The 10,879-nt window shown below is 55.9% G+C and overlaps 1 protein-coding gene across 1 annotated transcript; it reads left to right on the top strand.

The window, feature by feature from the left end:
* The first annotated feature begins 1,642 nt into the window (after positions 1-1,642).
* On the top strand, positions 1,643-8,204 carry WFIKKN2 (WAP, follistatin/kazal, immunoglobulin, kunitz and netrin domain containing 2). Its single transcript, XM_027518451.1, has 2 exons — positions 1,643-2,759; positions 5,273-8,204. Exons 1-2 carry the CDS (start codon positions 2,556-2,558, stop codon positions 6,791-6,793), a joined length of 1,725 nt encoding a protein of 574 aa, XP_027374252.1. The 5' UTR covers positions 1,643-2,555; the 3' UTR covers positions 6,794-8,204.
* Positions 8,205-10,879: the final 2,675 nt, after the last annotated feature.

Below are 10,879 nucleotides of genomic sequence, written 5' to 3'. Positions count from 1 at the left end.
AGGCGGCCAGCAGGGGCCCTTCTGGAGGGGCTGGAAGCGTGCATGGGGTTGTGTGAAGAGCAGGGGACAGGAGGGGTCAGAGAGGCGAAGCAAGAGCCCGGAGACCCCAGCCAGGCCCACCTCCCCTCTCTGTGGCTGGCTTTCTTCTCTCATAAAACTGAGCTCACAGCCACACCTGGGTTCCCTCCGGGACTGGCGTGAGGGTCAGCATGACGATGTAGGTGAAAGTGCTGTGTGGGCGCCAAGCCCTGATCAGATGTTATTTATTATTCTGAGCTGTGTTTTGGTGGGAGACTTGGAAGGGCTAAGAGGGAGAGCCGAGTGTACTAGGGCCCCTTCTTCCCCAGTGCTGTTTTGAGAGTTCTCAGAGCAGAATGGCCAGGAGTGGGGCCTGGGCAGGGGAGGCCCACAGCTCTCAATAGGACCAGGCTGGGCGGGGACTTACCCTCTCCTCCCCCACCTCTGGCCTGTGGCCCTCCCCACTCACCTCCCTCCTAATGGTCTCGAGTGACTCCCAAGAAATCAACCTCCTTTGCCTAGATACCTGTCTCCTGTAATGGGGCTGTGACAGGTTTTCCAAGTCCTGCTCAGAAATGTGTCACTGTCCATTTCCCTTTGTGGTATCAAAGGAGGCAGCACAAACCACGTTCATCAAGGGCTGTGCTGAGGCCCAACTTGGAGCAGCTGGAACCCGGGTTTATGAAATTACAGGGAATTCAAAGCAGCCGGCGTCGCCTGCTGTCTGGCTTCATTACTGGGACCAGCCTCGGAGGGAAGTTTATTCCAATAATTTAGGGGATTAGGATCTGACACCCTTCATTAGCTCTTTGACATAAGCAGAAAAGACAGATCTTGCAGAATGACCCACAGACAGGAAGGAATTGGCTCAGGGGAGGAGGCAATACCCTGCTCGAGAGGAAGAAGCAAAATCTGCAGGGTGGAGGGAGGGGCACGCCCTTCTACAGAGCAGCTAGAGGTTGAGGTCTGGCCTGAGGGGAGAGTGGCCCGGGCTTGGCACTCAGTATCTCCGTCTGTGAAAAGACTGGGGCCGCACCACCATCTGCTGCCCCTGGGACACAGCAGCTTGGTTACTGCTCCCCAAATCCTTTGCAGTTGGCCTTGAAAAAGTAACCTCTCTCTTCCCCACCCCCTGGCAGCTTCTGGCTCTTTTCCTGGCTCCTCCTTCAATACTGTCCTTGATGTTTCACAAACTTCTTGTCCAGCTTGTAGAGACTAGAGTCAGGTTGCCCCCTTGACAGCAGTTTGACAGCTTGGTGGGGAGGGTTGATTTCAAAGGCCCTGCAAACTAGGGTCCCTGCATTAATGGTGGGGTCACATAGCTGTGTGACACAGGGCAAGTTGCTTACCCTATCTTTTCCTCAAATCTAAAACGAAGGCACAGTTTGTTGTGAGGATTAAATGAGACAATGCACACAGTCTGGCCCACGTTATGACCCCAGGAAATATCCTACTGCTGCTCACCAGGGGTGACCTTCTCCTTCATAAAGTGGGGAGACGACAGCCAACTGGCTCTTCCTGGGCAAAGGCTTCATGGTCGTCAGCGAGGCGGCTCAGCTGCCCAGCACTGTCCTGAGACACTGTGACCACGTAGCTTCTCTTGGAGCGGGGAGTGTGTCAGTCGAGGAGCAGGAATGTGATACGTCCCGGAGCTGGGGGAGCTGGAGCATAGCTGGTATGTGTCTCTGGAATGATTTGGGGAAAATTCACCGAAGTTGGAACTTGAGACGCAAACTGCCCAGGATAGAGAGATAGGGGGCTGTCCGCACGCCCCCCCCTACCCTGGGACCTGGTGCTGGGGTGGGAGTCGGCTTACACAGCACAGGCTGCTCAGGCCCGCCCTGGAATGGCCGTGAACTTGTTGTTTTTCCACGTCATTTGCTCTCAGATGTACTATCGGGCCGGCGATGCTAACCCTGCGGCTGCAGGTCCCTCGTTGTAACAAGTGAGTGTGTGTTCTTCGGAGGTGGCCAACGGGAGGAGGGGGCCCAGCCGAGAGGTGGGGGGAAGGGAAGCAAGCCTCTTCATGTAGTACAGTGAGCTGGCGTGTCCTGGAGCCAGCTCCCCCCAAAGCACATGCCATTTCTGGCCCCTGAAGGGGTTAAAGGCCTCCTGGAGTCAAAAACAAGCAGGTGTCCCACCGTGCCAGATACGCCGCCTAAACTGCTTCCAGCTTTTTTTTTTTCTGCAACAAGTCTGTGATCAGCCACAGGACAGAGGAGCCGGCAGCCTGCCTGTGACAGGCGTCAGGTTAGCTCGCTCCCACTCGGGTGGCGCGCCCAGGACATAAATCCAGGCTCTGGCCCCGGTGCGGCTCCTCTCCCGGCACACTCCGGAGAGGGAGCTCCCTTTATCTGAGGCTCCGCAGCCTGGCGGACTCCACAGACTCGGTGGAGGCAGCCGCAGCAGCCGCAGCAGCCCACGGAGGCCCACTGGGGTCGGCAGGGCAGGTGTCTGCAGCCCTGAGGAGCAGAAGGCCCAGGGGCCCAGCCCTGGCGTCCTCTCAGGGGAGGTCTCTGGCCGCTGCAGACCTCAGCATGTGGGCCCTGCGGGGCTGCCGTTCCGGGTCCCGCTGGGGGCAGGGGGCAGCCCTGCTGTTGCTGCTGCTTGGGGTGCCCCCTCGAGGCCTGGCCCTGCCACCCCTCCGATACTCTCACGCCGGCATCTGTCCCAACGACATGAACCCCAACCTCTGGGTGGATGCCCAGAGCACCTGCAAGCGGGAGTGTGAGACGGACCAGGTGAGTGTGAACCCGGAGGCCTGAGCCAGGCCAAGCAGTCTTGTTGGCGAGGCAGAGTGGGAGCTGGGTGGTGAGAACGACTCAAAACGGGAAAGAATCTGGCCCCTGGGCCACACGGACATAAACAGGGTGCAATGTCTTAACTTCGAGGCCTGGAAGAAGAGATGGACGTGATGTGGGAATTTCTCAGGGACTGGAAATCCTCAGATTCCTGTTCTCAGGTCTGCTGAGGGCTGCTCTGAGCCAGTGCTATGCCAGGCACATCAGAGAGACTGGCACAACCCACCCGCACCCTGTCAACAGGTGAGAGAGAAACTCAGGACAAGCACAAGGCTCCAGGGCCAGGGAGGTCAGATCCGCATCCATCTGACCACAGAGCTGATGCTTCATCCAGCCTCTGGGCCACCTCTGGGGTTAGGACCCTGACCCTGAGATCAGTGCAGGCTGATGGGGAGGGTGGGCAGGAGTGGATCTGAATAGACTCTCTGGGTGTCTGCGAGAGGGAAGTGGACTAGGTTCCAACCTGGGTGATCCTCCAATCCTCCCAGTGCTCAGGGCAGGCCTGGCTCTACCTGGTTCTAGGACAATTCTCTCCCTGCTCCTGCATTCAAGGGTTGTTTCTGTTACTTCTCCCAGGGTGAAGCGCATGCTAGTACCTGGCACCTGCCTAGGCAGAGGTAATTCCTGACAGTCTGGCAGCTGCTGGGCTCGGGCCTGTCTGGGCATCACCAGGGTGCTCCCTCTGCCAAATGTACATAACCTATGAGAGCACAGACTGGTCCTAGAGAGAGTGGCCTGTCCCTCAGAGAGCCCAGGGGACAATCCCAGCCTTTCACTGTTCATGAGCAATGGGGGAGCCGAGGGAAAGGAAGATAAAGCCTGGGTAAGGGTGGAAAAGTGTTCCTATCCGGCTGAGGTCAGGCGGTTGGTTGGCTACATTTGTAGGTAAGGCTGTTTCAGGGGCACAGCCTGGCCTGATAAATCAGGTGGGGCTTGGAGACAGTGAGACTCTGGCTGATTTTATGTCTTGGGGAGAAGCTCCTCTGTGAGGCTGGGGATTTAGCCTATGGATACATTCTGAGCCCTTAAGCAAAAACTGTTCTGAAAATTCCCTCCAGGTTTTCTGTGCCCAGAAGTACCTTTCCCTTTCCCCAAGCACCTGGTCTTTCATGGACCTCCAAGTCCGGAAGGAGATTCCTAGGCCAGAGTCTTCAAGGAACCAAGGGATGCTCGGGCAAGGAGCAGGTTCTCCTGCTGCTCAGCCCCCTCCTGCCCTCACCCCCACTAGGTCCCTCTCCTTCAGAACCCGGCTCTGAAATCTGTCCATCCCTGCCCTAGAGCCTCCCTGGTGTGGCCTAGAAGCCTATGCCAAGCAAGGGCTGCAAAACAAAGTCCCCATTCTGAGCCGAGAGGGAAAAACAGTAAACAAGTCTAGCAGGCAGGCTCCATGCAGCCCTCAGCTGATGCGGCCGCATGAGGCCGGCCCTGGTGGGGAGCGGCTCACAGAGCCATGACCAGGGCTCAGGATTAGGGGCATTGCCCACATCCTGGAGAAAACACCACGTGAAATCCTTGTTTGTGTCAGCCCCAGAGCATGTTGCTAATTTTGAGGAATTAGACTAATGCCTTTCATGGCTCCACAGAGAATCAGAAGGAATTACAGCCTGGCAAGTCCTCGATGACGGCCTGGCTGACCTTTGCCACACAAGGGGACTTTTTTTTTTGCTATTGATTTCCCCATGCAAAGTCTCACATGTTGGAACTAGCACAGCCCACAGTGGTGAGACCTGATGTCCTGGGCCTGTCTTGCCCGCCCTTCCTCTAGGCTTTGGATGAACAGGGGCCAACATGAGAGCTGCCTGGTGTGTACACGTGCATGTCTTGTGCCCAAGCACAGCTTTGAACAGCTGTCCCAGCAGTGTCTGACTTTTCCTTTTTAGCATTTGGCCAGGGCATTCCCAATGGAAAAGACACAAAGGCGGGCTCCATTGTTCCAGGTGACACCTCACTGTGGGAATGATAAGTTGCAGACAAAAAACTCTCATTTCTGAATTCCACCACCTGGAGCTTGAAGTCCTTTCCCACCAGTTCCCAGCTCTGAGGGCTTGAATGTCACCTCGCTTAGTCTTCACATTCTCATTTCATCTCATGGTAGTAGGAAGACTTTTCCTCATGGAGTATGTGATCCGCCTCTTCCCACACTGCTAGCTGTGTGCAACCTTGGGCAAGTTACCTTATCCCTCGGTGCCTCAGTTATCATTGCCTGTGAAGTGAGAATGATGGTTATACCCATTGTAATGAGCACGAGATAAGTTGACAGTTGTAAACATTTTTAGAAGAAGGCCTGGCAAAAAGTGGGTGCTACGAATACATTAGTTATTATATCACAATGATTTTCTCATGATAGGTGAGCACATATCAGTTCCCTTCCCTGTAAACCATGGGGGAAGTTGGGGGAAGCCTGTGCTCTCTTCCTTCTCCTTGCTCAGACCTCTCCATCTGGCTCTCCCCAGGAGTGTGAGACCTATGAGAAGTGCTGCCCCAACGTGTGTGGGACCAAGAGCTGCGTGGCGGCCCGCTACATGGATGTGAAGGGGAAGAAGGGCCCCGTGGGCATGCCCAAGGAGGCCACGTGCGACCACTTCATGTGTCTGCAGCAGGGCTCTGAATGTGACATCTGGGATGGCCAGCCAGTGTGCAAATGCAGAGATCGCTGTGAGAAGGAGCCCAGCTTTACCTGCGCCTCGGATGGCCTCACCTACTATAACCGCTGCTACATGGACGCTGAAGCCTGCTCCAAGGGCATCACGCTGGCTGTCGTCACCTGCCGCTATCACTTCACCTGGCCCAACACCAGCCCCTCACCCCCCGAGACCACTGTGCATCCCACCACGGCTCCTCCAGAGACCCCTGGGCTGGACGCCACGGCCCCAGCTCTGCTCAACCACCCTGCGCACCAGTCAGTCACTGTGGGTGAGACGGTGAGCTTTCTCTGTGATGTGGTGGGCCGACCCCGGCCTGAGATCACCTGGGAGAAACAGCTGGAGGACCGGGAGAACGTGGTCATGAGACCCAACCATGTGCGCGGCAACGTGGTGGTCACCAACATCGCCCAGCTGGTCATCTACAACGCCCAGCCCCAGGACGCTGGCATCTACACCTGCACAGCCCGCAACGCTGCTGGCGTCCTGCGCGCTGACTTCCCACTGTCGGTGGTCAGTGGGGGTCAGGCTTCAGCCACCGCAGAGAGTAGCCCCAACGGCACAGCCTTACCCGCAGCTGAGTGCCTGAAACCCCCTGACAGCGACGATTGCGGTGAGGAGCAGACCCGCTGGTACTTCGACGCCCAAGCCAACAACTGCCTGACCTTCACCTTCGGCCATTGCCACCGCAACCGCAACCACTTTGAGACCTATGAGGCCTGCATGCTGGCCTGCATGAGTGGGTCGTTGGCCATGTGCAGCCTGCCTGCCTTGCAGGGGCCCTGCAAGGCCTATGTGCCCCGCTGGGCCTACAACAGCCAGACAGGCCAGTGCCAGTCCTTTGTCTATGGCGGCTGCGAGGGCAACGGCAACAACTTTGAGAGCCGCGAGGACTGCGAGGAGTCCTGCCCGTTCCCTCGGGGGAACCAGCGCTGCCGGGCCTGCAAGCCAAGGCAGAAGCTTGTCACCAGCTTCTGTCGGAGTGACTTTGTTATCTTGGGCCGAATCTCCGAGCTGACCGAGGAGCCCGATTCAGGCCGTGCCCTGGTGACTGTGGACGAGGTCCTAAAGGATGAGAAGATGGGCCTCAAGTTCCTGGGCCAGGAGCCGTTGGAGGTCACTCTGCTCCACATGGACTGGACCTGCCCCTGCCCCAACGTGACAGTGGGCGAGGCGCCGCTCATCATCATGGGCGAGGTGGACGGCGGCATGGCCGTGCTGCGGCCCGACAGCTTTGTGGGAGCCTCGAGCACCCGGCGGGCTCGGAAGCTGCGTGAGGTCATGCACAAGAAAACCTGCGATGTCCTCAAGGACTTCCCAGGCTTGCAGTGAAGCCCTCTGCCTCTCCCCAGCCCTCTTTCTGATCCTCTTCTATTTACCCGTTCCTGGTGCCCCTCAGTCAGCAAACTGGGCAAGGTCAGATTAGACAGTCTTAGGCCAAGAGGGGAATAGAGGTCAATGCATCAGAAAAAAGCCACCAGAGGATCTTAAATCAGCTTCTATTCTTTGGGCTTGATAATGGGGCGGGGGCGGGAGGGGGGGAACAAAAGAAGCCAACCTACATTTGCAGGTTATTCCTGATGGCCAGTCTCCTCTGACTTTGTTATCTTCTTTTGGCTGACTACTCCCTCCCCTGGCTCTCCCAGACTCCCTGCCCACAGCCAGACTCCCAGGCAGGATTCTAGAGATGGTGGCTGGCTGCAGGATGGTCACAGGAATAACTGAATGAATTGGTTTGCTAAAAAGGTAGGTGGGGATAGAAAGGAGGGCCCAGGAACTAATTGCATAAACTCCCCACAGCCCTCCAGAGCACTATGAACAGAGACCACCTCATGGTGAGGGTGGTGGGAAGCAGGAAGCAGGAGGCAGGATCCAGCCCAGTGCACAGCTTGCCTTAAGTGGAGGCTGCCAGGCAAGTCCTTTGGGTGGTGGCCAGCCTGTGCTTTGATCGTGTTGGCCTAGCAGTCTCTGAGGCCACCACAGCACAAGCAGAATATGTTTGTCATGCTTCTTCTCCCTGGGTTTATTGATTGGTTTATTGATTATTGATGTATTGATTCAGTTTTATTCAGTCCAAGTCAGTGGACGTTTTCTGAACACTTACTGGGTGCCAGGTGCCAGGACCACAGAGAGATGTTAGCTACTGCCCAGCTCACAGTGATTGAACACGAATGTCCAGATCCCAGGGCTCTCCCAGCAGCAGATTAATGGCTGGAGCTCCCAGCTGGCAAAAGATCCCTTCAACAGATAGTGAGCTCTCAGTTGCCCCTCGCTTCCTCAGACATAAAGTCAGTAGAAGCCCCAGGATCTGTTCTGATGGGAAGAGAAATAAAGGAAGAGGAAAAGCAAGGCAGGGAAGTGGGTTGGTGAAAGAAGAGGGAAGACCGGGAGGTCGGCTTGGGAAGGGAAAGGAATGCTGCTCGATGCTCCCATCTGGTGGTAGTCTCTGGAGCTGCAGGGACCTGGAGGAAGACTCTAGGTGAGGACTGGGAGGGCCAGTCTGAGGATGTGGCAGCTTGTTGATTTCTGTTTCGGGACTTCCAGGACAAGTCTGCTACCCCACTACTAGATTTAGGACTTGAGAAAGCCACTGTCAGCTCTTCATCTACCCCTCTTCAATCCTCCTCAGCCTTCATTATGTCCATGCCCCTCCAAAGCTGAAGAAGATCATTGTGGGGCATTCTCATTTCTTCCTCAAATGTAGGGGGAAGATACCAATTAAAAGCCCATAGTATCGACAGCCCTTCCTGTGTGAGTCACTTGGGCTAATGTATAGGTGGGAGAGGGAAGTGGTGGGCAGTGTCATTTGCTTTGGTGACCTACCTTGGGGGGAGCACAGGGGAATCTAGCCAACTGGATCCCATTTGAGTGATGGAGAGACACTGCTAACACTTGGCTCATTTTGCAGCTCCATGACTCCTGACTGTGGTGCTCACTGAAGCTTGGTGCATTAGGCACAGGAGAGCTGAGGCCAGGTGACTCAGCCAGGAACTCGGGCAGGAAGGCATGGGGTGGAAGCCCAGGTGTTCTGCTTTGTACTCAGTTCAGTCCCCGCCCCCTCACAATAGCACAGTGGGTCATGGTGGATTCCAGACCCCACTGGTGATGAATTTAGGGGCGTGAAAGTGGAGGAGACAGGAGTGGGCAGGGGGACCTTTCTGTCTGGCTGTGACTCCCTAGAGGGGTCTCTGGGTAAGGCTGATCCCAAAGCCTTGGGTGCTCAGAGCATGTGATCAGGTTTCCAGTCTGCAGCAGCAGTACCTTTGGTCTCAGGGGCTCCTGGCAGCTCCCCTTCCCAGAGATGTGCTCAGGAGCCTGCAGCCAGGGCATGACCCCAGCTTGTCTGTCCCCTAGGCTGGAAGCCAGCTCAGCACGAGGGACACCGGATCCCTTTGCCTTTCTCTGGTCTTTCCGGGCCACAGCCCAAAGGAAGAATTCAGGCTCAGTTCAGCCCAGTCAGGCCAATCCCTCTTTAGAGATAATTCCCTGCAATAAGGAGCGGTTGGGATCAAGAAGACAAGCTGCTCCTTGAGAGAGAAGAGAGGCCAGAGGAATGGGAGCTTCTCAAGTCACCACCAAGAAAATGCTGAGCACAGAACTTAGCCAAGAAGGTGTGAGCACAGGCTCAGGACCCACCCATGCAGGTCTTGAAACCTGGGTGAGGACTTGGCTCCTCACTCTCCCTCAGAGTGAGGACACACTATTGTACCTGCTTCTAGGTCGAGGTGCCCTAATAATAGCACATCACCTTCGAATCTGAGGGGGCAAGCGCACACATGCCAGCATTTGTCACCTCCCCACTTCCCTCCACTTGCATAGATGTGGGGCTGAGCCCCGTGACTATGTGGTGGAGGTGTGAGATTCAGGGGTCCAATCTCAGGCTTCCTCTCACAGGCTCGCTGCTGACACATAGCCACAGACTTAGGGTCCCTGTCACACTCCAGCCCCACCTTGGCAGGGTGAGAAGGCCCAGCCTGTGGAGTCAGACCCACCTAAGGCGGAATCTGGGCTCTGACACATATCTGCCATCTCTCTGAGCCTCAGTTTCCTCATCTGTAGGACAGAACACCATGGAGACTTGGGGAGTTCAACCCTATTATGTGTCAAACTGCAAAGCCTAGAAAACAGAACCTGGCACAGATGCTGCCCCTGGGCCCCTCCATGCCCTCAGCAGCTCCCTGGCTGAGAGCAGGCCCCCAAGACCTGAGCCCTCCCCTTGCTCTTCCACCCAGATTTCGGCTTTTGCAGGCTCAGAGACCATATCGTCTCAAATATTGTATTCTGCTGCTCAGAACTGACTGCTCCACATAGGCTGGTTTGGGATTTGTAAAACATAGGTGTTTGGGGAAAGGGTGGATACAGTCAATCGTCCTTGTGGACCCACCACATGGCATTTGTTTTCTGTCCTTGAAACCAGTCTGTGTGTCTTGCTTACACAGGAACTGACTTCTGAAAGGTGCTCAGTGCAGGATGAACTGAAGTCCCAGGGCCTGGTTGCCAGATGACCTCGAGAGGCTGCCCCACTGGGAGATTTGGCCCCAGGACATAGCGGGATTGAGCCCTCCTTCAGGTCTGAAGTCAGATTCACCTGCTTTCCTGTCTACACTGGACATTCATTCCTCCCCTCCTAGCATCTGTTGTCTGCCCTGCACCCCCCCACCCCCTGCAATCCTCCTCTGGTCTCTCCATTTGCCTCTTCAGAAGCTTGTTCTGGTGCTGGCTGTCTCCAGACCAGCCCTGAGGCCTCTGGGGCATGGCAGCTTGGCTTTTTCCACCCTCTGCCTCCCCCAGCACCTCTGATCTCCGAGGACACTCCGTTCCATTGTCTGCCCAGCTGCTCCATAGTCTGATGTCATCCCCTGGATAGTGAGGCCAGAGAGCGGGGAGTAGGGGCAGAACCTGATGAAGAAAGGGGGAGAATAAACACACAGCCACATCGCAATTTCCTCAGGCTGAGGAGGATGCCCTGTGTCCAGCTGTCCTTCTGTAACTTCAGCATCAAGTGGGTGGTTACTACAGTACAGGCCCTGGGTGTCTTCTCTTGTCATCTCCATCACACACGTGGGAGACAGAAGCTGTTTTGTAAGTAGGAAAGCTGAGGTGAGAGAGGATAAGAAACTTGCCCAAGATCACCCAGCCATTAAGGGACAGAGCCAAAACTTGAACCAAGGCAGTCTGATTTCTAGGCTCTTTGTGCTCACACTATGCTGTTTCTCACACACACACACACACACACACACACACACACACACACACACACACACAGCTCTGGGCTGGGCAGTGTGGAATCCCATCAGGAACTCAAATGTCTCCAAAGAGCCTGCCTCTCGTCAGCCTCATGCACACCACCCCATGCATATGATCCTACGCGTCACGTGGTTATTTCTATCACACGCAAGAGCAGTCATGGCCTAGATT

This window comes from Bos indicus x Bos taurus, chromosome 19 (assembly GCF_003369695.1).
Source record: "Bos indicus x Bos taurus breed Angus x Brahman F1 hybrid chromosome 19, Bos_hybrid_MaternalHap_v2.0, whole genome shotgun sequence".
Classification (NCBI taxonomy): Eukaryota; Metazoa; Chordata; class Mammalia; order Artiodactyla; family Bovidae; genus Bos; species Bos indicus x Bos taurus.
This window is presented reverse-complemented; position numbering and strand designations above follow the sequence as displayed.

Bases quoted from the DNA above. Each gene is read 5' to 3' on its own strand.
- WFIKKN2 (XM_027518451.1), top strand. From the start codon at position 2,556: ATGTGGGCCCTGCGGGGCTGCCGTTCCGGGTCCCGCTGGGGGCAGGGG. The intron at 2,760-5,272 runs GTGAGTGTGAAC...GGCTCTCCCCAG, and splicing joins GGGAGTGTGAGACGGACCAG to GAGTGTGAGACCTATGAGAA.